Raw genomic sequence first — 26,743 nt, 5'->3', positions numbered from 1 at the left:
TAGGAATGCAATTAGCATGGTGATATAGGGCTAGGAGTCAGACTGATCAGGTTTCAATTTTGCTTCTGCCACTTACAGGATGTGTGATCATAAGAAAAGTATCTAACTTCTCAGTATTTCATTTTGTTCATCTATGAAAAACAGTAACTACCAAAGAGGATTGCTGTGTGGTTTAAATGAGTTAAGGGAAATAAAGCACTTAGTGTTGGACAGAAAAAACTTACAGTTAGCTGCTGTTATTGCTGTTGTTATTATTTATCTTCTTTTAGGCAGTGTTGTTAAGCTTTGTTATTTCTAGTAAAGTAATTTGATTGTACATTCTTCTGGGTTTACAGACAGTTATGTCACTGGCAAGGAATGCAGATTTGCTTTGTCCTTTCCACTCCTTTTATTTCTTTTGGACTGACTTCACTGGACATCCAATTAATGCTTATCTTGTTCCTCATTTTAAACAGACTGTCTCTTCTATCTCACCATTAAGAATAAAATTAGCTTGGGGTTTTGTGTAGAAACCTTAAGTAAATTAAAACATTCCCTATTCCTAAGTGCTAAAATATATAAAGTGAATGAGTATTGATCTTTATCAAATGATTTACCTGCATCTATTAAGATGATTGCTTAACTGATCCTCTAATTTAATTTCTGAATGTGGCAAACTAAACTTACATTCTTAAAAGTCTTCTAGTTACATGATGAATCCCCTTATGCTTTCCACCCTGTATCTTTTGCAGGGATGTTAATGAGTGCAAAGACTCGAGAAGGCACATGGAAATAGAAAAATAAAAGACTTACATGAGAGTATATTTTCCTCATAGAAATGTAATAAACATAAGAATAATTTACACATATTAGAAGTGAGCTTCCAGTAAAAGAAGACAAATAAAGAAGGACTCTACAGGTAAAACAGAACAAGAAGTCTAAAAACAAATAATTATAGTAGGTTACTGATGTCTTAAATATCATCAGCAAAGAAATATTATAGTTATGTCTACAGTTATTAGTCAATACCTGAAGTGAACTTGTCCTACCCTACTTAGTATTTTAAAATTTATTAAATGGGATACTGGCAAGAGATGCAAAAATTAACTTCTTTTTACCATGCATTGTCATAAGACCTTAAAAGATCTAAAGGCAAGTGAGAAACAGAGCTTTTGAACAAGTTTAGTCAGCTCTCATACTGGGAAAAATGTGATCTAATTCTTATTTAATCTTGGGACTATAAATTAAATTAGTTTAAACTAACAAAGCTATTATTTGCAAATAAACTGACTCATAAATTAAGCTGTGAATCACTAGAATATGAGTTTAAAAAACATTTATAGAAAAATGTAGTTGAGCAACATTCCAATATATGACTAAAATATTATTTGAACTGAATTAAACTGATTTTTGTGGTAACTGATAGTAAATTTCCCCTTTTATAATATAAATATTTTTCAATAAAAATAAAACTTTAAGGATGCATAATGATACAGAGGAATTTCTTTAAGCCAATGACTGAAAATACAGATGATTAATTCTGGGGATGTGTTTTTTGTCTTACAAAAACACAAAACCCTTCAAACCAAAGTAAAGGAGCTTCTTGAAAACCAATTTGAGTATAAGTTTTTATCTGCTGGAATAAGGAAATGCCCAAGAAATTCTGTCATTTATACTGTTTTTATCTTTATAAATCCTCTGGTCTATCTTATGATATATCTACCTTTTCCTGGCTCCATTGAGCCACTCTTTCCAGTTCTACAAAGGTAATATGAAGAAAAAGATGCTAAATCCTAAACCAGACATTAAATACAAACTGAAAGAAAATCTAGAAATGAAAATAATGTCATAACAATAATTATAAGCTAGCTAACAGTTATTGTCTACTATGTGCCAGTTCTTAATATGTTAACTAATTTTATCTCCTTGTGCTAATGTCACACTCCAAATGATTCAAACTGAATGGCTAAACCAATCTCTCACCATTAGACTTTTCTCCTTTAAAGTTTGTTTCAGAAAAACAGATAAATTAAATAAAACCTAATTAATTTATCGTTACAGTCTATGGAATGACTTTTGAATATGTCATGAGAATAATGATACTTTATACATCCTGATATAATTATCCAGATGGCTTTACATTCATATTTCAGTTCCTTTTATTTGGTACTATTCTGTACTGTCTAAAAATATTATTTGTTACACAGTAAAAATATGCTATAAGCATAAAATCTTAATTCTATTTGAAGATTTAAAAATATATGCTTAGTCAATAATCTAGTAACAGAAAGCATCGATGGCTTTCCAACGATAAGACAGATAGTCCAATAAAGGTTCCCCATTCAATTATGCCTATTATTGGCAAGGCATGTGCAAGCAAAACTGTACTCGACCAAGAATGTGCAGATATGGTTTTAGTTATGATTCTGTCAATAACCTGCTAGAAGATAATGTAAAAAATGAGAAATATGTCTATGCAATTTATGAACTCTAGATTTCAATAAAAATACCTAAGAAAGCATGAATTACCCTAAGTATGAAATTAGAACAGCACAGAATGCTCAAAGGTCTATGGAAAGTAACTTTGGTTTTGGGAAATTTATCAGGAGAAAAAGAGGGACAGCATTTAAAACTTCACTGGACCTGTGAGAGCACTTCCGGGGAAGACGGCAGAGGAGAGAGGTACAGTACTCAGCCCTTCAGAAACAGGTAGTGGACAGGCGGAAACTGTCTGAAACAACTGTTCTGGGACTACGTAGGGGAGGCAAGAATTGTACAGCATTCGGGGAAGAGCAGGACAAAGAGGCTGAGATACTGCAGTGAAAAAACACTGTGAGTAAAATACTTAGCAGCAACTCCAAAAGCCCAATCCCCACTCTCACGGCTAGCTGCCTTGGGATCTGGTTCTGGCTGACTGCCAGAACACAGAGGGATGCAGAAGCCCTCTTCAGGGGCTGGGAGTTCAGCACAGCTGAGTACTGATCACAGCTTCTGATCGACAAATTGTGATTGCTGGGTCCCAGTTTTGAGCCATGGTTCTAGCCCACCTCAGTCAAGGACTACTGGTCACTGTTTCAACCCCACCCCTAATAGAGGTGAACGCGATAGAAGTTCAAAGACACAGGACCTCCTTACGGCCATGGGGAAAAGTTTGCTGAAGAGAACAGTCTGATGGGCCAGCAAGGAAAGCACAGTTTGGGGACTCATCACAAAGACTATTTGGTGCCTTTCCTGACTGTCTCCCCAGGGTGCTTTGGGATGTGTCCCCTCTGAGAGTTCCTGGCCCTGTTTCGGCTATGAAATACTGACTTGGGCAAGTCCTCTCTGGGGGGACTTCCAAACAAAAGTAGCTTGAGGCAATGAAAGTAAAGCAAAACAAATGAAAGAATGAATGAATGAATAAACAAATCTAGAGAGGCAAAACAAAAATGGAACAGATCAAGATTCCCAGAGAAGAAACAGAGGAAAGGAAGCTTTACTCAGGGGGTGAAACAGTGACAAAAATAGTACAATTTTAAAAATTGTACCACATACCCAGAATCAGATGAAAAAGATCTGAAAAAATTTGATCAAAGATGGGAAATTCTAAAAGGCTAGAATAAGTTGAACCAAGTGTCAAAAAACAGCCTTAACACAAAGCTAATTAGCAATAAACCTTAGGCAAGAGAGAGAAACTGACCTTTCAAGTAAACTCATCAATATAATCAGATACCTAGAAATCAGTAAGAATTTACAAGCTACACTAAGAAACAGTCAGGGCCCAGTCAAGGAACAAATTCAAACTTTAGAAAGAGACATAAAATACGAAACAACTAATCAAAGTTGTTCAAAAAAATCTACTAAGTCAATTCAAGGAGATGAAGAAAGAGATGACTAAAGAGATATATGATATTATGAAGACATTGGGTGAGCATAAAGAATTTAAAAGTATGAAAAGAAACATAAAATAATTTATGGTAATGAAAGACATTAAAAACAGAAGAGATTAAAAATTTACTAGAGGCATAGATTAGCATATTTGAACAGACAGAAGAAAGAATCAGTGAATTAGAAAACAGGACAATCAAAGCCTCACTGACAGAAGAGCAGATAGAGAAGAGAATGGAAAAAAATGAAGATTCAGGGTACTGAATGACAGAATGAAGGACACAAACATATGCATCATGGCTTTCTCAGAAGGAAAACAGAAGAGAAAAAAATGTAAAAAACAGTATTTGAGAAGAGAAAAAAATGTAAAAAATAGTATTTGAGGAAAAAATTGACGAAAAATGTCTTAACTTTTACGAAAGTGCAATGTACTCCGAACTTGATAAATTCTAATAGACTTACTCCAAAACACATACCAATGCCAAATGCCAAAGTTAAAGAGAAAATCTTGAAAGCAATAAGAGTACAGCAGTTCATCACATACAAGGTAACTACAGTAAAATTAAAGGCTAGTTTCTCATCAGAAACCATGGAGGCAAGAAGGCAGTGGTATGACATATTTAAGGTACTGAAAAAAAAAAAACTGCCAGCCAAAAAATATTCATCTGGCAAAACTGTACTTCCATAACAAAAGAGAGCTTAAAATGTTAACAGATAAACAGAAACTAAGAGCGTTTAGCAACAAGAGATCCTCTCCACAAAAAATCCTCAAGAGGGCTCTGTAGGATGAAAGGGAATGACAGGAGAGAAAGGCTTGAAGGAGAGTGTAGACTTGAAGATAATCAGTAAGGTTAACTAAAAGGGTAAAAACACTTAAAAAGATATGACATATAAAAACAAAAGGATTAAAAAGTTAAAGTAAGTGTTACATTTACAATAATAACATTGATTATTAATGGATTAGACTCTCCAGTTGAAAGACACAGATTAGCAGAATAGATTAAAAAGTATAACCATCTATATGCTGTCTACAAGAGACTGACCCTAGACCCAAAGATGCAAATAGGTTGAAACTAAGGCTAGGAAAAAGACATTCCACACAGAGAGTAAACAAAAAAGAGCTGGGGTAGCTATACTGATACTGGATAAAATGGACTTTAAATACAAAATTGTAATAAGAAACAAAGAAGGACACTATATATTAATAAAATAAGAAATCTACCAAGTAGAAATAAAATCATAAATATTTATGCACCTTAACCATGGTGCTCCAATACACGAGGCAAAACTGAAGGGAGAAATGGGGGGTGCTATAATAATAGCCAGAGACTTCAATATACCATATTCATCAACAGACTGAACATCTAGACAAAGGATTAATAAGGAAGTAGAGAACTTGAACAATATGATAAATGAACTAGACCTAATCAATACAGAACACTGCACCCCAAAACAACAGTTTACAAATTCTTCTCAAGTGCACATGGATCATTCTCTAAAATAGACCACATGTTGGGTCACAAATCCAGCATCTTTTCTTGATAAAAACACCTCAACACGATGAAAGGCATATAAGAAAAACCCACAACTAACATCACACACGATGGTGAAATTTTCCCTCTATGATCTGGAACAAGACAAGAATGCTCACTGTCACCCTGATATTCAACACTGTGGTAGAAATTCTAGCTACAGCAGTTAGGCAAGCAAAAGAAATAAAAGTCATCCAAATTGGAAAGGAAGTAGTAAAACTTTCACTATTTGCAGATGACATGATCCTACATAAAGAAAGTCCCGAAAAAATCTACAAAAAAGCTACTAGAGCTAATAAACGAGTTCTGCAAAGTGGCAGGATATAAGATCAACATGCAAAAATGCATAGTGTTTCCACAAACTAGGAAGGAGAAATCTGAGGAGGAAATCAAGAAAAAAACTGCATTCACAATAGCAACTAAAGAATGAAATATCTAGGGATAAGCTTAATCAAGGATGTAAAGGTCCTGTTAAAACATGGGTAAAAGAAATCAAAGAAGACCTAAATAAATAGAATGGCATTCTCTGTTCATGGATTGGAAGAGCAAATGTCGTTAAGATGCCATTTCTATGCAAATTGATTTACAAACTCAACGCAATCCAATTCCAACAGCCTACTTTGCAGAAACGGAAAAGCCAATTATCAAATGTATTTGGATGGGCAAGGGGCCCCGAAGAAACAAAAATTTCTTGAAAAAGAATGAAGTTGAAACACACTTCCTGACTCTAAAACATATAAAAAGATGCATTAGACAAAACAGCATGGTCCTGGCATAAAGACAGACACAGTGACCAATGGAATTGAATGGACAGTCCAGAAACAGACCCTCACAATAACAGCAAATTAGTATTTGACAAGGCTGCCAAGTCTGCTCCACTGGGGTAAAACAGTCTCTTAAATGGTGCTAGGAGTACCTGATATCCATATGCAAAACAATGAAAGATGACTCCTATCACACATTTTATGCAAAAACTAACTCAAAATGGATCAAAGACCTAAATAAAAAAGCCAGGACCACAAAACTCTTACAAGAAAATGTAAGGAAGTATCTTCAAGACTGTGTGGCAGGTAATGGTTTCTTAGACTTTACATATGAAACATAAGCAACAACAACAAAAAACAGATAAATGGGATTGCCTCAAAATTAAAATCTTTCATGCTACAAAGGACTTCGCCAACAAGGTAAAAAGACAGTCTACTTAATGGAAGAAAATATTTGGAAACCACATATCTGATAAGGTTTAATGTCCAGAATGTATAAAGAAATCCTACAATTCAATAATAAAAAGACAACCCAATTTAAAAATGGGCAAATGACTAGGAAAGACATTTTAAATAAAGAGAAAATACAAATGGCCAAAAAACACCTGAAAAGAGGTTCAACATCACTAGTTATTAGGGAAATGAAAATAAAAAACATGAGATATCATTTCATACCTACTAAAATGGCCACTATTAAAAAAACAGAAAATTACAAGTGCTGTTGGGAAGGTTGGAGAAATAGGAACATTCAATCACTGCTGATGGTAATAAAAATAATGCAGCTGCTGTGGAAGACAGTTGGGCTGTCCCTCAGGGAACTAAGTATAGATCTGCCATATGATCCAGCAATCCACTTCTAGGTATACACCCAGAAAAACTGAAAGCAGGGACTGAAACAGACAGTTTTGTAGTGACATTATTCACAACTGCCAAAAAGATGGAAGCAACCCAAGTGTCCACCAACCAATGAATGTATAAACAAAATGTGATATGTACATATGGTGAAAGAGTATACAGATGTAAGAAGGAAAGAAGTCTTGAGGCATGTGACAAAATGGATGAACCCTGAGGACACTGAGTGAAATAAGTGAGACACAAAGGGACAAAGCTCATTAATTATATAAGCTAATTATAATAAGAAAATTCACAGCATTAGAATCTAGAATACAGGTTACTAGGGGACAGAAAGAGAAGCTAATGTTTAATTTGTGTTGAATTTCTATTTAAGTTGATTGTAAATGTTTGGAAATGGAAAGTGGTAAGAGCAGCACATTACTATGAGTGTAATTAACAGCACTTAACTATGCTGGTGAATGTGGCTGAAAGGAGAAGTTTTGGGTCATGTATATTATTAGAAGGAAAATCAGAAGATAAAACATGGGACTATAACACACTGAACCCCGTAGTGGCTGATGGACTGTGGTTAATAGTACAAATATAAGAATGTTCCTTCATGAATTTTAACACACAATACTAACTGTTTACAACACTAATATAAGGTGTTAATAATAGGGTGGCATATTATAAAAATACACCTAATGCAAACTATAGACTATAGTTAGTAATATTTTAATATTCTTTCATCAATTGTAACAAAGGTACCACACCAATGCAAAGTATCAACAATAGGGGCAGGTGCTGGTTTGAAACTGTTATACACTCCGGAAAAGCCATGGTCTTTTAATTCCAATCCAATCTTATGAGGTTAGACCTATTGTGGGGTGGGATCTTCTGATTAGATTGTTTCCATGGAGACATGACTTCATCCATTCAAGTTGGGTCTTAATTAGTTTACTGGAGTCCTTAAAGGAGCTTATGGAGAGAGAAGAGCCAGAACCGAAATGGAGAGCAGAGAAATGCAACCAAGACACAGATGTTTAGAGATGCTAAACTAAGAGATGAAATCCAGGTTTCACCCCAGAGAAGCGAAGTGATGTTTGGAGGGCCACTGGAATCAAGAAGCTGAAAACAATGGAATTCAGCAGCAAAGGACCAGCAGACAACAGCCACATGCCTTTCCACGTGATGGAGAAACCCCAATATCAGCCTTTCTTGAGAGAAGGTATCCTCTTGTTGGTGCCTTAATCTGGACATTTTCATGGCCCTAGAACTATAAATTTGTAACCTAATAAATCCCCTTTGTAAAAGACAGTCCATTTCTGGTAAACTGCATTTGGTAGTATTAGTAAATCGAAATGGGATATATGGGGATAGTGTACTTTTTCATGACTTCATGCAAACCTACAACTCCTTTAAATAAAAAAAAAGGAAAAAATCATTATTTAGTGTAGCCAACAGGATTAAGCCAGAAATAACAGAAAAAATTAAGACATATAAAAATGAAAACTTCCTTCTATAAGAATGTTTAATAAAGAAGACCACAAGTTATTTTTTTTAAAGGGTAAATTTTACTGTATGTGAATTATACCTCAATAAACCTGATTTTCAGGGGAAAAAAGGAATTATGGTGACTTAATGACTCTATTGAATCTAGGGTTTTTAGCCCATTGACTCCTGCATACTTTAAGTCAGAAAGCTACACAGGAGCCAGGAGATTACTTTGCCTGGTCATACTAATCAGTCAATATCCCTCCTGCCTCTGGCTTACACTAGTTCTTCTTCACACATTATCACTGTACCTTTTTTTTTTTTTTTGCCCTCTGCCTTCTCTCCTCATTTACCTCACCCCAGTGCCTTGGCTGGATACATGTACAGGTCGATCAGGCAAACCCACCAAATTCCTTGCTTAATGGGAACACTGGCACCAGGTAGGTCAGTGATGCCACCTCACCTTAGGGCTCTTTGCTCTAGTTATAACAATGTTTTTGCTTTAGGGTTTATTTGCATAATTCAAATGGAGATTTTAAGAATATCTTTTAATTTGGGGCTTCATTTGAACAACTGTTCTATATAGCTATACTGGCAGATTCATCAGGAAACCTTTTCAAACGTTAGAGTGTCTCAGAAATCTGGGAAAAAGAACACTCTTGGAGCCAAATATTTTTACTGAGTGGGTTATTGGACCCTTTCTATAATCAAGGATCTCAATTGACTGTGAAGCAGGTAGACTTTGGTCCATGCTTTTAGGACTCATTGGCAGTGGAAATCTGGATTTGCCTTGGACAGCCGAATACCTTGTCAGAGCAGGGGTCTGGAGAGAGACAGACCTCAGATGTTCATTGGATGCAGCAGGCCTTTGGAGATGGGCCTAGCAGTGGATGATCAGGGGATGCCCAGCCAGGCAGGGAAAAGCACCAGATCAGAGAGCATAGACAGACCCAGGTGAACAAGGAAATGCAGTGTCAGAAGGACTGGAATCCATGTCCCAGTTCTGCTATCTGACTGTTTGCAAGTTACTTAAACTCTCTGGTCCTCACTTTTCTTCTTTGTAAAATGGGATAATAATAGTGTCACTCACAGCACTGTTAACTGAATTCAATGATGTGTGTTAAGTGCTTGGCAGAGGGCCTGACATAAAGTGAGCAAGTGAAGCCAAAAATAGCCAAGATTTTTATTACTTTCCGGAGAAGGGGTGTTGTGCTGCTGGAGTCTGGAATAGGGTCATGGATAATTTGTGTAGACTGAGGGGCATGTTCTCAACAGGACTAGAGCATCTACACGAGAAGACATGAGAGCATGATGGTTCCTGGAATAGAATAAGGAGATCCAGTTTCCAGCACGGACACTTGGTCCCTGGAATAAAGCAGGAGCATTTTTTTTTAAATGGGACATACTGTTACATTGTTAGCAGTAGCAAGGCTAAACTGATCATCTTTTATTGTAATTGCTTGTTGAAATGTCTGGTTTCCCTACTAGGCTGTGAGTACAGGGAGGACGGACAGGGGCTATGTTTGTCTTTTTCCCCACTGTGTTCCCTAGTACCCAGAGTAGCGTACATGCTCCATAAATTTGTTGAATGGTTACAGGGATGGATGTATGGAAGGATGGATGAATAGATGAATGCTGGGCCACTTACCTATTAGCTTAGGACTCTCTAAAATTTCATGTTCTGTTGGCAGAATACACACTGTCCAAGATTCCCTTTTGCAGTACTACTTGGAAATCTGCTTCAAAAATTTTTAAGATGGGTACATCTTTTGATCTAGCAATACTACTTCTTTGTATTTAGTCTAAGAAAATCCCTAGAGGCTTAGAAAGATTATGGCTCTAGAACATTCAATGTGACAGTGTTCAGAATAGCAAAACCAGTGGAAATAATACCCTATCCAAATGGGTTCGGTTAACTAAATTATGATACTTTCATTTAATAGAGTATTGCAAAGCACTAAAAATGAGGACGATTGCTTAATAACATGAGGAAATGTCCAAATTAGGTATTTAGTTAAAAAGGAAGTTATACAATGGTATTTTTATATATTACTACATAACAATGGAAGAACATACATAGCAAACAATTATTTGTTGCTTTCAGTGATTAAATTACATAAAATTTTATTTTTATTACATATAATTTTATTTTTGAACTTTTATGTAATTCCCAGTGCTCTTGCATTAAACATTCAATCAAATAAAATAACAATGAATTGCATTTAAAATTATCGCATGAAAATTTGGGTTTTAAAAAAAACCTCATTGGACAGTGGTATCAGAAAAATATTAGGCCTTCTAAATTATCTTGGAAATGGCCTGCTATAAAAACTTAATGTAACAAAAAAAGATCATTGTTAAAATGTTACCATTTTACATCTAGTGTAATAGCTTTAGCACTTTTCAAACAAATTTATTTCAATTCAACTTTTTTGCTTGCATATTTATTTATTTATTTTGCTCCAGGAATACTCAGAATCGTTATAAGGAGTCCTTGTATAACTAATTAACCCAACATGCTTATAACTATTTCCAGGACTTGATGTATAATTTGATGCATAACTGTATGATCTTTAATTGTTACAGACATTCACCATTGTTGATCATGCCATATGACAAACTATCATTTATTGCTTTCATTTATTTGATGGCAAGACCTTGTTCTGAACAGTGTAAGTGCCATTTATAATATTGTTCTTCTCAGAAAAAGCCATGTACTTTATAAAAATTAATTTTTTTTTAACATGGGCAGGCATCGGGACTCGAACCCGGGTCTTCAGCATGGCTGGTGAGAACTCTGCCTGCTGAGAGACATAGCAGCCTGCCCTAAAGATTGATTTTTAACATGGGTTCCAGGAATTCACTATAGTTAGAAATAAAATGGGTAAACAGTACATATAAAAACTGATATTCTCTCAGGCTGAGGCTCAAAATGCAAAATCTTCACTGTCTTTCTAGGAATCACTGAGTGATAGCAACTAATTTCCAAATCGAGAATACAGCACTTGTTCAGCCTCAGATTCCATTCTCGCCCCCCACGTATATGTCCAAAAATCATCTTTAGATAAACTGAGATTTTAATTTTAACATACTGTTAATTTAAAGTAGAACCAGAGAGTACAAAATCCTTTTCTGATCAGTATATAATAAGCAATTTGAGAAGTAAGAGATTGAATATAACAATTCTTTAACCGATGGGTGTAACAGCTGCAAAGACTGCCAAAGAGAAAATATCTGGGGCCAGCTCAGGGATGAGGTACTGGAATGTGCATGACTGAGACAGCTTGATATCAGTACATTCCAGCCTCAAAGGGAGGAAATCAGGTATCTGAGAAATGTCATGTACACCCTTGAGGCTAAATTTAAAATAGCACTGACAGTAATGGCTCTTGATTGAAAAGTGGAAAAGACTCACAGTTACATAAGTCAAATAGACTTCCCTCTATTTACGTGAGAGAAGAAGCATTTCAAAAGGCATTAGTGACTAGAATGCAAACGGATGACTTCAAAGATCTAGAAAATAAATCTGGAGTAAATTTTAGAGAATAATTTTTCAGACAGAAGAGATAAGAACAATTCACTTGGAAAAGAAGCAGAAAAGAGGTCTCTTCTTCAGAATATTCAGCATAACTCTTATTTTGAATGGATGCCAGTGTTTAAACTACAATATTTGGCCATTTGAATAAAACTGTATCTCTTCTTCTTTATCTTAATCTTCTTGATTAAGAATGAAACCATTATGCTGCTCTACTTGAGAAGACAGTTACAACACAGAAAGGGAATGACATGTTAGATCTTTAAAGATCAGGGTTGCCTTGGAAAAATTAAGAATATGCCTCTCTCATTAACTGTATTATATATTTACTTTTCCAGGAGCTACACATTTCTTTTATAAATATCAAAGGCAGCCCAAATTTAGTTTATGTGATTTTAGGTTAATATAAAATGCTACACATTTTTCTTGTTAAACCTGATATTCAATGATTTTTATTTTTAAATCTTTAACTACAAACTAAAACTATAAACGTAATTTTTTTTCTGTTCTTCAACTCAGTATAAAATCAAAGGCTTATTTTCTTTTAACTTAGTGATTTTACCACCTCAGTTATTATATAAAAGACTGTGACTACTTTCATTTCTAAAAACAGAACAAAAAGAAGATTTGCATTTTAGCAGAAGAGAGTAGGAGGAAATATGGAGTGGATATAAATTCCTGATACCAAAGGTATTCTAACATTAGCATGAGTTATAACATACAGGCTATAGAAGTATCTATGCTAAGGGTTTTTCAATTGCCTGGGCTCTTACTTTTCCAGAATAAATTAGCATTATTTGTTATGAAGCTTAAAAACTACTATTTCAGGAGGACAATTGTTTGAACATTCCATTCTCTTTTATAAAAATTAAAGTACAACAACTACATATTTTGGAGAACAAGGTAATATCAAAGGTAACAACAGGATAATCAAAAAATACTAGATGAAGTTCCAGATATCTGAAATTTTAGAACTTTAATATTTTAATCTCTTTTCTTAAAATTATTCTTGATTAGATTAAATGTTTTTATTATTGTTTTGTAAACCTTTGTACATTATTAAGCTATGAAGTTTGGCCTGGAACACTGATATGATCATATGTGCTTTTTGTTCGTTTCTGCGGTTCCCTACGCAAACCCCCCACCCGAACCCCAACCCCAACCCCAACCCCAGACTTGGAAAGGAAAGTATCTACACTTGAGGAGTCCTGAATTGATAATGAGGACTCTTCAAAGGAAAAATTCTTGGAAGCCTTTTCTACAAAAGACCTGACCTTTAGCATGAGGAATAAGAGCATGGTTTTAGAGTCAGAACTGAGGATTTCAATCCAGTCTCTAACCACTTCCCAACTCCAAGCTGAATAAATTACCTATTAATTCTCAACTCCCTCACCTGCATTATGGGATTAATAATAATACCTATTGCTAAGGGTTCCTGTGATTCTTAATGCCAAGCATTTAACTCAGTGTCAATAAATAAGACTATGCCTTCTCTCTGTTGGTCCAAAACCTTTGAGAATTCCCCAGAAACGGGGCTTAAGCCTGAACCCGAATCAGCTTTCCAGAACAAGGTGAATATGCTAAATTCAGGACTGAGGTCATTAAAGAGAAGGTACACACAAGCATGGTACCATTTCCCATTCCTGCCTCCCAGAATCTTCTTAATATAAACTTAACCTAAAAAACTTTAGATTTCTTCTTATACTGCATACCACATAGTATTCTATATAGCACTTCAAAAGAGAAGTTATAGCCTAAAACCGCTATCATATAAGCAACAGGCACTTTTTAAAAAATTGGCATGAGAAAGAATTCCGAATTCTGAAATTCCCATATTTATGGTTTTGAAAAATAAAATATTGATATAATTTCAAAAATAGTGCAGCAATCCTGAAAAGGAATATGTTCAACCTCTTAACGGCTGACTGTGACACAGAGAAATTTTAGTCTATATGTTATTTAATGAAAAGCCTTCATTTCCAAGGTCCTTAGAAGCATTATATAAATACGGAATACTACCCTAATGGTAAAATCTCTGCTGGAGAAAAAAAAATAAGTACAAATATTTTATGGCTGGAAATGGTTATCCTTACTAATGCCAACAAGGAGGGGAAACAGTATTTGAAGGGAAAATGGCAGAAGGACTACTTCATTCTACTATAAACAGCCTCTTTATATGGTACACAAAATTCAGATCAAGCTGCCTATTTTCCTTTAATCAATAGTACAAAACAGTATTAACCCACCAAAAAAAAAAATACACGACACATTATTATTACTTAAGAAATAAAGGTATGTTCTTTTACTTCATGAAAAACTGTTATATTGTCCTCAGGTCTAGAAAACATTAAGAATCAAGCTGACTGGTAATAGCAGGAAAACAGATTATTTCCTGAACCTGATTAGGAAAATAAGAAACATGCTGCCAAAACCTGTGTGGTACAAACAACAAAAATCCCTATTAAAACACAATTATCTCTCTATAAACATGCTAAATATTAATTCCCAATTATTCAATTTCTAGATAATTAAATAGCTAACTTGTCACCTAAAAGCAACCAAGGTAACATATCGAAATATAATCTAAATATATTGTTGGTGAAATATTCTGAATGCTGTTTGAAACAAACATTTGGATAATTGATTGTGATCGTCTTACCTCTTGCTGTGGTACAGGCTTTAGGCTCAATACTTAAAATTATTCTAAATGACTATATTTAGCAGTAGATCCAACAGGATAAAGCAGTGCGGCATTCTGTGCAGAAGCTTACAGAAGGAACTATACTTGAACTGGCTCAGTTCTTATCCACCACAGGATAATTCCAGTGATATCTTCACAGCACCTTTAGGTTCCAGCTGCAGACAGGCACCCTTTCGGCAGTTCTCTTGGCCCTGCTCTTAGTCCTTAATCAAACCGAGTGGCGTGTGTGCAAGCACTCTCCTGTTCATGAGCTTAATCTCTCCCAGCTAGTGCTGCTTCACACACCACAGCTACGCCCCAGCCTAAGCTCATACTTGCAGAACAGGCTTCCCCAGTATGGCTCCACCCATCAACTGAACACAGATGAGTACTTCCTGATTGGAACACACCAGTATGAAACTGATATTTAATTATATCCTTCATCATAAAAAAATTACTTACTAGTCAACTGTTCATTTTGCTATCTTAAATCTAGTTCAGAGACAGTGTACCTAAGAAATGCGGCACTTTAGGCTCATATAAAATAAGACAAGTAATTAATCATCTAGAAAGTATTGCTAGAAAAAGGCTGAATCATTAAGCCAAAAGCAACAAACTAAGAAAACATGTCCTACTTTTTTGTCTCTGCTGAGATTCAGATGAAACTGCCATTCTACTACCACCGTTTTTCAAAGCATCAATCAGCATTGCTTCTGTGTGAAAAATTCTCAGAAGAGCAACATCTTTTAGGGAAAAGAAATTAAGAGGGTTTGTTTTTTTCAGAACTGAAAAGCAGAATTAAACAGATTTTCAAGTTTGAGATTCTCTCTTATATGCTGTCCAACAATTAAATACGTAACTCTCCTTCACCATTGGGTCCCAAGTCACTTCTCTCCCCTTATCAGAATTATTCATTAGCACAAGTGAATGACATCTGGTCACTATTACCAAAGTGGCACTAATCAATCTCAAATTGGGACTTTTAAAAATATTCTTATTAAAGTTGTGTGCATTAATGCAATATAAATACTGAAGAGATTCAATCTTTTTACTAAACATCATTATTGAACTGTGATAACTCAATTAAAGTTGAAGAGATGGATTAATGGGAAGAGGAGAAGTTGGCATATCTCCCAAAGGACTTTTTCTAACATCAGTGTATATTTCCTATTCAGATTTTTGTTTCTGTTTAATTAGCAAAACTAATTTTATTGTGTTTACTATGTGTGAAGTGTTCTAAAAACTACACTATTCTAAGTATTTTACAGATATTCCTTAGTATAACCCTATGAATATGAAGATGATCCTATTATTATTCCCATTTTATAGATGAGGAAACCAAGGCAGAGAGTAAAGAAGTTTGCCAAAGTCACACAACTAGCAACTGGTGGATTTGACATGCCCAAGGAATATTAATTGTGCAACTATGACAAGTCTTCTGTTATTGATCGCATTCATTTTTTCCTTCCTCTCTTAACATAAAATTGTTGGTAGGCCACAAAAAGAAAAACAACTAATTGATGTAATTTTAAAATACGAAAAACCATAGAGAATTCCAATATGTGGCAGAAATAAATTATGTTAATTTTTGCCAATGGAACAGTTGTGAATTTATGGATTTTTTAATTAGGAGAAAAGGCTCTCAAACTGTATTTATAGTGGAGAAGGCAAATCCAGTCTTCTTTTTTTCATTTTCAACTAAAAACACTCCTCCTCCCACCCTTTCCTTGGTCAGTACTAAGGACAGCAAAGGAGGGCAAAGGAAAGAGAAAAAGCAAGAAAATAAGAGGGAGGGAGGGAGGAAGGGAGAGAAAGAAAGAAAAAGTACATACTGTAGAAAACCCATTTTGTGAATGCTTAGTACAACTTACCTAGCACAGAGAAGAGTAACTAAATCCCACAACAGATTGCCTGAGTATAGAAAAATTACACAGTTAAGGATAATAACTCTCACCTAAAACCAAGAAGTCTAAGATCTATGCTATACAAAAACTTATGCGGAAAAAATGAATTCATGTAAAAACTTGTGAAAATGGAGTAAGGTCTGGGTCCCAGTTAACCGTATGGTGACAAAGTCAACTTCCTGGTTATGAAAATGTACTACACAGCTATATTAGACGTTACCACTGGGAGAAGTTAGGTGTTCGTACATGGAACCTCTCAATACTATTTTGCAACTACTTCCGAGTTACAATTATTTCACAATAAAAGGTTTTTACATACGGCTGACTGCAAGGTATATCCTGTGTCTTCTAGTAACCACTTATAGCGTAGGCACGGTCATATCACTTTTCTCTCATATTTAAGAGTAGGTTAGGAGGCCACCTACTCTGAAGGACTACGATGTATCTTGTGTGGGTGGGAAGGGAAAATGAGAGAATTTACTAGAAAGGCAATGGCTACATTTCAATCATTCTATTATGAAAATCACCTGAATGATTTGCATAGTATGTCTGCAAATTCTGTCAGCTTCATGTCCAAAACAGAATCATATCACTTCTCACCACTTTTATAGGTACCATCCTGGAGCAAGCCACCATCACCTCCTATCTGGATCATTCCAATAACCAAATGACAGTTTCTCTTCTACCCATGTTCTCTCCTATTAAACAGTGTGCAGTTATGCTTTACATATAATGAGAAAAGACTAAAAGGTATTTTTTAATCAATTAGAAAGGTATTAGAACCTATGCAAATATTATTATGAAGATGGCTAAAAAAAATTAGCAAATTAAGTAGGCCCCTATTATAAGCAATTACACCTCCCTCAAATTATCCCATCTTTTGCCCTAATTTCTATTTTATCCATATAGGCCTTGTGGAAATTCAAATGCATTTTTCTTTACTTCTATTCAAATAAAAAGAAAAATATATCAAATAAATACTTCTTTTGAGAGAGAATAATGAACTTTATTTCTAGTCCATGTTCTATGATGGGAAAAATTCTGGATTTTTAGTTCACAGTTCATCCCAAATGAGTTCATCTATGTCAAGCACTTGGTGCGGGCACAGAGTAAATGCTATGGCAGTGTTAGATTACTATTGTTGTTAATATTATTATGAGGTGTCAGGAGACATCAATAAGTCCAAGCTGTGAAGCCTTGGGAAGTCTCTTTACTGTTCTGAGTCTCAGTTGCTTCATTTGTTAAAAAAGCAGAGGGAGGGATTGAAATACCAATTACATAGTACTCTACTGAGGTTCAAGTTCTGATTTAAATAATGGGAATAAAAGTATTAATAAATTCTAAAGCATTTAGCAAACATAAGGATTTATGAATTTTCTGTTTTTCCCTGATTCAAAGAGAAAAAATATTATCTTCAGCTATCCTTGCAATATATCCAAGGAGAAAACTTCTGTAGGCATTCTAGCATTTTGGAACTTTGAATCTGACATCAGTGCCTCCAGGATATTGATTTTAATGTCTGATACAAAAGTATTACCTTCCAACACAAGTAAATACATGTTCAATGTGAAGAATGTTCAATACTTATTCACATATGGTAAGTAAAAACCTGGACCTATTCACTTGAAATATAATGTCTGGAGCTCACTTCATTCTAAAGTGACATGTGAAAAAAAAAAAGGCTGCCTTATAGATTACCTCTTAAATAAACATAAGAATTTGATCACATTTACATCTTCTCTCAAAATGAAAGCCTTGGCTACTACTATATCTGCTAACAACAACAAAATTTAAAAAGGCAAAACTTTATGATGCAAACTTGGTTCAAGTACCTATCCAAAGAGGCTCCCCTCCCCCATCATGGCCCCATGAAAAGAGCTGTAATTAATTTGTTTTGGTTATATACCCAATAAATAATATATGAAATAAGCATGTATATGTAAGCTCAATAGGTCTAGTTTCTGTCACTCGGAATTTAAACACATAGCAGAAGAAAAACATAAAGCAATAAATAAGATATAACAGTTACCATTTATTAACTATGCAAGGGCTTTAAATGCTTTATCCCTAAACCTCACAGTTCTTGTCTCACTTTTTAGACAAGGAAACAGGAAATCAGAGAAGCTGAATGACACGCACACAAATAGGAACAAGTAGGTCAGGGATTAAAACCCAAGCATGGAGCATGAGCCCCCATCCCCTCAACTGTGCTGCTTTACATTCAGGTATATACATGAAAAAATATAATTGTATTAAATCTATTGTCATGAAAATGTCTATTTTATGGAGTGGTTGCACTAAGAAGGATCACTGAATATTACATATTTGGGTATGGTGGAGTTAAGGGGAGTTTACAATCTATTTTTTCACATTTTATATAGTAATACATATTCATTATAGAGTACTTAAATAATAAAGAAGCCAATAGAATAAATTAAAAGATCTCTTACTATTTCTACAATTCCATTCTACTTCCACTTACAAAATATAATAGAGAATATATAGGTATATATTCTTATATACCTATAAGAATATAAGAGCTTATATATACATGCTTATTTCATGTATTATTTATTGGGTATATCACCAAAACAAATTAATTACAGCTCTTTTCATGGGGCCATGATGGGGGAGGGGGAGCCTCTTTGGATAGGCACTTGAACCAAGTTTGCATCATAAAGTTTTGCCTTTTTAAATTTTATTGTTGTTAGCAGATATAGTAGTAGCCAAGGCTTTCATTTTGAGAGAAGATGTAAATGTGATCAAATTCTTATGTTTATTTAAGAAGTAATCTATAAGGCTGCCTTTTTTTTTTACATGTCACTTTAGAATGAAGTGAGCTCCAGACACTATATTTCAATAGAATATACAGGTATATATTCTCCCAGATCCGCTCCTGTGCATTTATAATGGGATCATATTGGACATACTGTTCTGTGATTTGCTTTTTCATTTAACAATAGATCATAGAAAAAAAATTCCTGGGTTCATACATACGACTTTACGTCACTCTTTTGATGGTTACATACTTCACAGAAGGAAAGTAGCAGTATTTAGCCATTCACTCACTGGTGGACATTTATGTAATCTTCAACATTTCTGTATTAAGGCAGTACTGCAAAGAATATTCATGTGGATTAAAAAAATGCAAAGTAAAAGCTAATCTCCTCTAAATAATCTCAATGGCTTGGAAGGATTCTGACTATGGTAAGCATAAGGAAATATTTTCCTTTGCCTGTCTATCCCCCTTCAAACAGAAAGTTTCTACTGGTTTACCTGAAAGTGATTATTGAAGGCAATTTCAAATACCATTTGGATTTGTATTTTAAAGAAATTTTACTGAAATATGCCACATTCAGAAAACTGGAGAGCTCCTAAGTACAATACAATAAATTATAACACAGTAAGCAATTCTACATAATCACCACCTGGATCAAAAGAACATTCCCAGAAGTCTAGAATGCTCTCTCTCGCCCATCACAACATTTGAAACCTCTCTCTTCTTCAAAGGTAATCATTATCCTAACTTCTAACACCACAGAGTAGTGAATTCTATGATCTTAAACTCTATTTACGTATATACGGAATTATAGAATTTATATAAATATGTGTCAAGTATCTTTTGCTCAACGTGTATTTTTGTGAGGTTCATACATGTTGGTGCACATAACTGGAACTCACGCATTTTCATTGGTGTAAAGGAATTTCTTTATCCATTCCATTATGGTTTGACCTTTAGTTTGTCCAGTTTTTTATTTTATTAAGAATAACGCTGCAATGAACATTCTCGTACATGTCTCTTAGTCCATGTGCATGAATTATTAATGGGTATATAGCTATGTGTGGAACTGCCAGGTCATAGGTATGTGCTTTAGCATTAACAGATAATGCCAAACAACAATTGTCCCAAATTATGCTCCTACCAGGGTGGATGAGAGCTCCCATTAATCTATATTCTTGCCAACTTTTGTAATGGTACTCTTGAATTATTAAGGTGTCAATGAATTGTTTGCTTGTTTGTTTTTTAACTTTTTTATTGCATGGTATAACATATATACATAGCAAAAAAATAAAAAAGCAATACTTTCCAAAGCAACTTCAACAAGTAGTTACAGGACAGATCTCAGAGTTTGTCATGGGCTATGATACAATCCTCTCAGATTTTTCCTTTTAGCTGCTCCAAAATATAGGAGGCTAGAAGGCTTAAATATTTCTTTCTAATCACAATCAACTTCGTTTCTTTTTTTGTGTGTGTGAAAAATAATATATACACAAAAAAGCAATAAATTTCAAAGCACAACACCACAATTAGTTGTAGAACATATTTCAGAGTTTGACATGGGTTACAGTTCCACAATTTTAGGTTTCTACTTCAAGCTGCACTAAGATACTAAAAGACTAGTAAAATTGATTCAGCATTCACATTCATTTGTTAAATCCTATCTTCTCTGTATAACTCCACCATCATCTTTGATCTTTCCATCCCTCTCTTTAGGATGTTTGGGCTATGGCCATTCTAACTTCTTCATGTTGGAAGGATCTGTCACAAATATTGGGTAGGGAGATGGAACTATCTGATGTTTTGGAGAGGCTGGGCCCTCTCGGTTTCAGGACTTACCTGGTCCAGGGACTCATGTGGAGTTTGTAGGTTTCTGGAAACTTACTCTAGTGTATAAAAACCTTGTGGAATCTTATATATTGCCCTAGGTGTTCTTTAGGATTGGCTGGAATGGTCCTGGTTGGGGTGTGGTAGGTTATGACAGGTAGCAATGTCCAACTGAAGCTTGCACACAAGCAACCTCCACAGTAGCCTCTCAACTCTATTTGAACTCTCTCTGCCACTGATACTTTATTAGTTACACTTCTTTTCCCCCTTTTGGTCAGGATGGAATTGCTGATCCCATGGTGCCATTTCTCTGAAGACTAACAATGTTGAGCATCTTCTCATATGCTTATTAAGCATATGGGATATTTTCTGTAGTGAACTACCTCCTCAAGTTTTCCAGTCTTTTAAAAGTTTATATGCCCTTTTCTTACTGATTTTTTTTTACATACTCTGGTGATAAGACTTTTGCCAGATATGTGCACTGCAAACTTGGTAACGGACTTTTCACTGTCTTAATAGCACATTAAGATGAAATGAAGTTGTTAATTTTAATTAAGTTTGAGCATTAACCTTTTGTATTATGATTCATACTGTATGTCTAAAGTAACCTCCAAAAATTTTATTATCTTACCTTTCACATAAAAATCCATAATTCTCCTGTAAATGTCCCCCCCACCTGAACTGGGTTTTTTTCCCTATATGGATAACCAGTTGATCCAGTACCACTTATTAGAAAGACTGTTGTTTTCATACAGCTCTGCAGTGGCACTTTAGTCATAGGTCAAGTATCCATATACACACAGGTTTGCTTCTGGACTCTTTATTCTGCTCCACTGATCTATTTGTCCATCCTTGCCTCAATACCAGTGTCTTAATTACTATAGCTTTGTAATAAGTCTTGATCTTTATTATAGTAAGTCTGACCATTTTTTTGCTGTTGTTCTGTTTCAGAAATGTCTCAGGTATACTTGGCTCTTTGCAGTTTCATATAAATTTTAAAATCAGTTTGTCATTTTCCACAAAAATCCCGACTCAAAACTTGGAGCGTTTATCAGCGTGTCAGGCTCTGTATTCTAGTTCTGTCTTCCTAGTCCTATGACTTCCTCTACCCTATAGCAGATTATGGTAAGGAAAAAATGTCACCATATGCTGGGGTCATCCCTCTCAGTTTCCTTCTTCTGATTAATCTTAGCTCACTGATGGCTGACTGCCTTTTTAACTCTACAAGGATTCAAAGAAGATGTTTTATATTTCTTTCCAAGTTCTCTAACTCATCTCAGAAGGAAGGTCCATCTCAACTCCTTAATCCTTCATTTCCAGAAGTTTATGCTTCAGGAGTAAACTCAGATTTTTTTTCCCTATGTCCCTCTCTTTAGTGGAAATGGCAGATAATACGAAAAGACATGAATGTTGTTCCTAGAAATGAAAACTATTATATAAGAATAAAATGACTTATTAGATGGGCTTAAGAGAAGACTGTGAATAGCAGAAGAAAGAACTGAACTTGATGTTAAGCCAACAGAGTATCTAAGCTGAAACAAAAGAGGAAACAATATTTAACAGGGAGTTTACGAACTGTAGGACAATATCAAAGAGCACAAAGGATGTGTAAAGGAGAGAAGAGAGGTAATTGGACAAAAATATTTGAAAAGATAACAGGCGAGAACATTACAAATCTGAAGAAAGATATCAATACATAGATCCAAATTGTCCAGTACATTCCAAACAAGATAATACAAAGAAAATCACATGAGCTATCCCTTCCTCATCTTTCTTCATCAAGCCATGCCCTATGGTGAATAAACTAAATGCCAATTTCTTATGGACAAACTTCCACCCTTTTCTTACTCTTCTCCCTTATTCTCTCACCTTCTTTTTCTTATGGCACCATGGATACTTGCTAACTGTATTAGGCAACTGTGACTCATTCATTTTATTTTGGTACATATAAATAACTGAACATACTGAAGACTTTAGGAACAGCTCCAAGAGGAAAATTTTCCTATTAACCTTGTTGTGTAATAGTATAGCAAGATTTAAATTTTCAGTCTCAAACTATAGCTATTTTTTTCAGATTTGGCATGTAACAGTGACAGATGGCAATGTTAAAAATAAGTAGAACATTCAAGTTGTTTATACTGTAGGCAAAGCCAGTTTTAAAGTGTGAAACAAACCTGAGGCTGATAGAATTCACATCATCCTTTTCAAAATCTATTGAGAATGCACATTTCCCTATGTCAAATGTACAATGCTCCTCACAATAATTAAAAGATAAAGCTTTTGAAAGTGGGCTGTGTTTTTAAATGTCATTACTAAACTTAGAATTAATAATGTAACATAGTCTATGAATATAAATTAATCTTCAAGAACTATCAATTGACCAACTTTCTCAAATTATAGAAGCTTCTAACGATTAGTCTTATTAGAAGTGTCACTTTCCCTTCAAAACTTGCAAAAGCATTTGATAGTTTAATGCCAAAAGTAAGCTAATTTTTGAAAACTCATTTTGTAGTACATCTCTGAGTCAAAATGATAAAAATGAGACTTAATAACGAATAAAATAACTTAAACTTAATAACTAATAGCTTTTGTTAAGAAAAATGCATAAAAAATAACACAAGAAATCACAAATTTTGATGTTGAATTTTAATGCCCTCAAAATAATGACCAGGGCGGGCCGCGGTGGCTCAGCGGGCAAAGTGCTTGCCTGCTATGCCGGAGGACCTCGGTTCGATTCCCGGCCCCAGCCCATGTAACGAAAACGGAGAAACAAAATACAATAAAAACAAGAAAATGTTTAAAAGATGTTTCCCTTTCTTCCTCTCTTCCTTCCTTCTATCCTTCCTTCCTTCTCTCTGTCTTTCCTTTAAAAAAAAAAAAAAAAAAAAAAAAAAAAAAAAAATAATGACCAAAAATAAAACCCCACATGATAATCTCAATAGACACAGAAAAAGCATTTGACAAAAATCCAATACCCTTTCATGATAAATCACTCAACTAACCAGGAATAGAAGAAAAATCCTTAAACCTGAAAAATAGAACCTAGTAAAAACCTGCAACTCATATCATTTTTAATGATGAAAAACTGGATATATTCCCCTGAGATCAGAGGCAAGACAAAATGTCTGATTCATGTTACTACATGGATGAACCTTGAAAACATTATGGTAAGTGAAAGAAACCAGTTACAAAACACCACATAGTGTATAATTCCAACTACAGGAAATGTCCAGAACAGGCGAATCCAAAGACAGAAGGTAGACTAGTGGTTGCCTAAACCAAGGGGGGTATGAAAGGAAATGGGGAGGGACGGCTAATGGATATGGGATTTTTTGGGGGGTGGATAAAGATGAAAAATTGTTCATAGTAGTGGTTGAGCAACTCTGTGAATATACTAAAAATCAGTGAATTGTACACTTTACAAAGAAACTTATAGTTGCCACAATCACTAAGGCACAATTATTGAACAAGTACTGAAGACACTGAGGAAACCATTTTAATGAAGTTTACCCAAAGAAAGGATTTAACAAGGAAAAAAATGCCTTGAAAAGAGAATGAGAATGCTAGTCAAGTAAACAATGTAAATGTTTCTCTACTAAGCAACAAAGTTACTCTGTCTAAAATAAATTCCTATGAGAGAAATTGCAACAATGGCTCCCTATCATCTACGAAAAAATAAGCTTTAAAAAAGGGTTATTATCCTTTCCCTTTACCTAAATACCATACAATCCAAGATGGTTTACTGTATGCTTTGAAGGCAGAGGTAGGTAAATTAAAAACAAGGAAAGAATAAACTTCTATTTTCTTACTCTTACACACTTCTAAAATATTTAAGGTAAACAGTTCAAATCAATCCTGAGGCTTGAATTTTTTCTTTTGCTTTTATAGTTTTTTTGGCAGGAGGAGAAGGGGGAGGTGGGGGTACAGTGGAAATGTAATAAAATTAGGAAAGATAAATTTGATTATTTGCTTTTTCTCTATAACGTTTTTGGTCTTTTTTTTTTCCTTTAAAAAATTTTCATCTGATCAAAAAGGTCCAGATTCAGTATACTGTTAAATCTTGTCTAGATTAAATCATCCCCAATAAATAAAAAATTTCTATTTGCTTAACTTTTAGTCATGTGACACTGCTTGACATATTTGTGAAATACTTCAGATTTATAAAGCAAAATATTTCATATATATGAGTAATAAGCATATATTCCTTACATCTATTGTTATCTAATCATATCATCTCCAGGTCAGTTATTTAAACCTGTATTTTAAATCTTTTTATTCATTAATAATACTCTATATAACTGAAGAAGCAAATAATGACAAAGTTTAATGAAGCAAATAGTTCATTAAAATCCTATAAAAATTCGAATAAATGTAAACCTATATGAAATGATTAATAGAGAAATAAGAATGCAGTAAAAAATCCAAACCACATTAAATTAAGAATGCCTATTATGTAAATAAATAAAAAGAGTAGCAAGTCAAGCGATGTTCTATACTGAAAGGGAAAATCTCTTTAATCAGTTGATAAGATAATCACACTAATGGAAAAGTATACTCACCTGGTTTTGGCACAGAGTTGGTTACTGACTGGGGAACTTTTTGGTTAATTAACTCAACACAATGTCCAGGGAAGAGTCCCACCTATGAAACAAAAGAAGCAAAGAGGATTCTAACCCAGAGAACAGACCAATATGTGAACACTACCAATTCAATTCCAGTAATGTATGCAACAGTCCCTCCCAAATGATTCTATCATTCCAGGGCTTTAAATAGCCAATGATACCAATAACACAAACAAATAATAAAACAACCTATTGCTACGAGTATGTAGTGTTATATATTTATTCACCTAAATATCTAAGTCTGTTTTTAAAATTTTTAATGACCCAAACCTTTTTTTACAACAAGCAAACTATTTAGTCTGAAAAGAAGCTTCTATGCATGCAATAATTATAATTTTTACTTCATGATAATTTACTTTGCTGAAATCTCCATCTCGTTATGCTGACACTTTGGTTGTCGACTTATGAGGTTTACTGTCTTGTCTATGACTTTTTCAAAATCAACATTAAACCACATCTCATTTTTTTGTATGTGAATTTTGTCCTCACTCTCCCACAGGTATCATGAAAAAAGACAATTAAAAAACTGTGTGAAGAAAATGCTCATAAGAAAACAGGGGCCTAGATCGTAAGCTTTTAGAGCAGACACATTAAGTCTGGAATGGTGATTATTATTTCTGGATTCTGAGAGGCTGTTTTATATATATAACCTGATATTTACAGATAAGAACAAAGCTGAACAGGTTGGGGTTAAAGTAATTCAGAACATAGGGGTAAGGAAGACAGTGTCTATATTTTAGAATGACACATACTCTTTGAGACCAATGGAAGAAAGGTTTATTTGATCTGGAACTGAACTTTTCTGTAACGAATAATCCAATTCAACCTATTTGTATAGTTCATTTGAACAACTGAAACACAGAGAGCACAGAATGAGAAAAAGGTCCTTTAATCTGTACAGATTATTGTAATGCCTGGAAACATCC

General features: G+C 34.5%; 1 protein-coding gene across 4 annotated transcripts in view; it reads right to left on the bottom strand.

Moving 5' to 3' along the window:
- Positions 1–26,743, bottom strand: part of ARHGAP32 (Rho GTPase activating protein 32) — a 450,472-nt gene that overhangs the window by 50,721 nt on the left and 373,008 nt on the right. For 3 of the 4 annotated variants that reach the window (XM_077112455.1, XM_077112453.1, XM_077112454.1), the window contains one exon: positions 25,755–25,836. In XM_077112455.1, coding sequence (XP_076968570.1) covers positions 25,755–25,836 — 82 coding nt within the window. Of the gene's footprint in view, positions 1–14,664; positions 18,255–25,754; positions 25,837–26,743 lie in introns of those variants that run through there. The other variant, XM_077112456.1, reaches the window with a different exon arrangement.

Source organism: Tamandua tetradactyla, chromosome 8 (assembly GCF_023851605.1).
Source record: "Tamandua tetradactyla isolate mTamTet1 chromosome 8, mTamTet1.pri, whole genome shotgun sequence".
Lineage (NCBI taxonomy): Eukaryota > Metazoa > Chordata > Mammalia > Pilosa > Myrmecophagidae > Tamandua > Tamandua tetradactyla.
The sequence above is the reverse complement of the archived record's forward strand: the minus strand, read 5'-3'. Positions and strand labels throughout refer to the sequence as shown.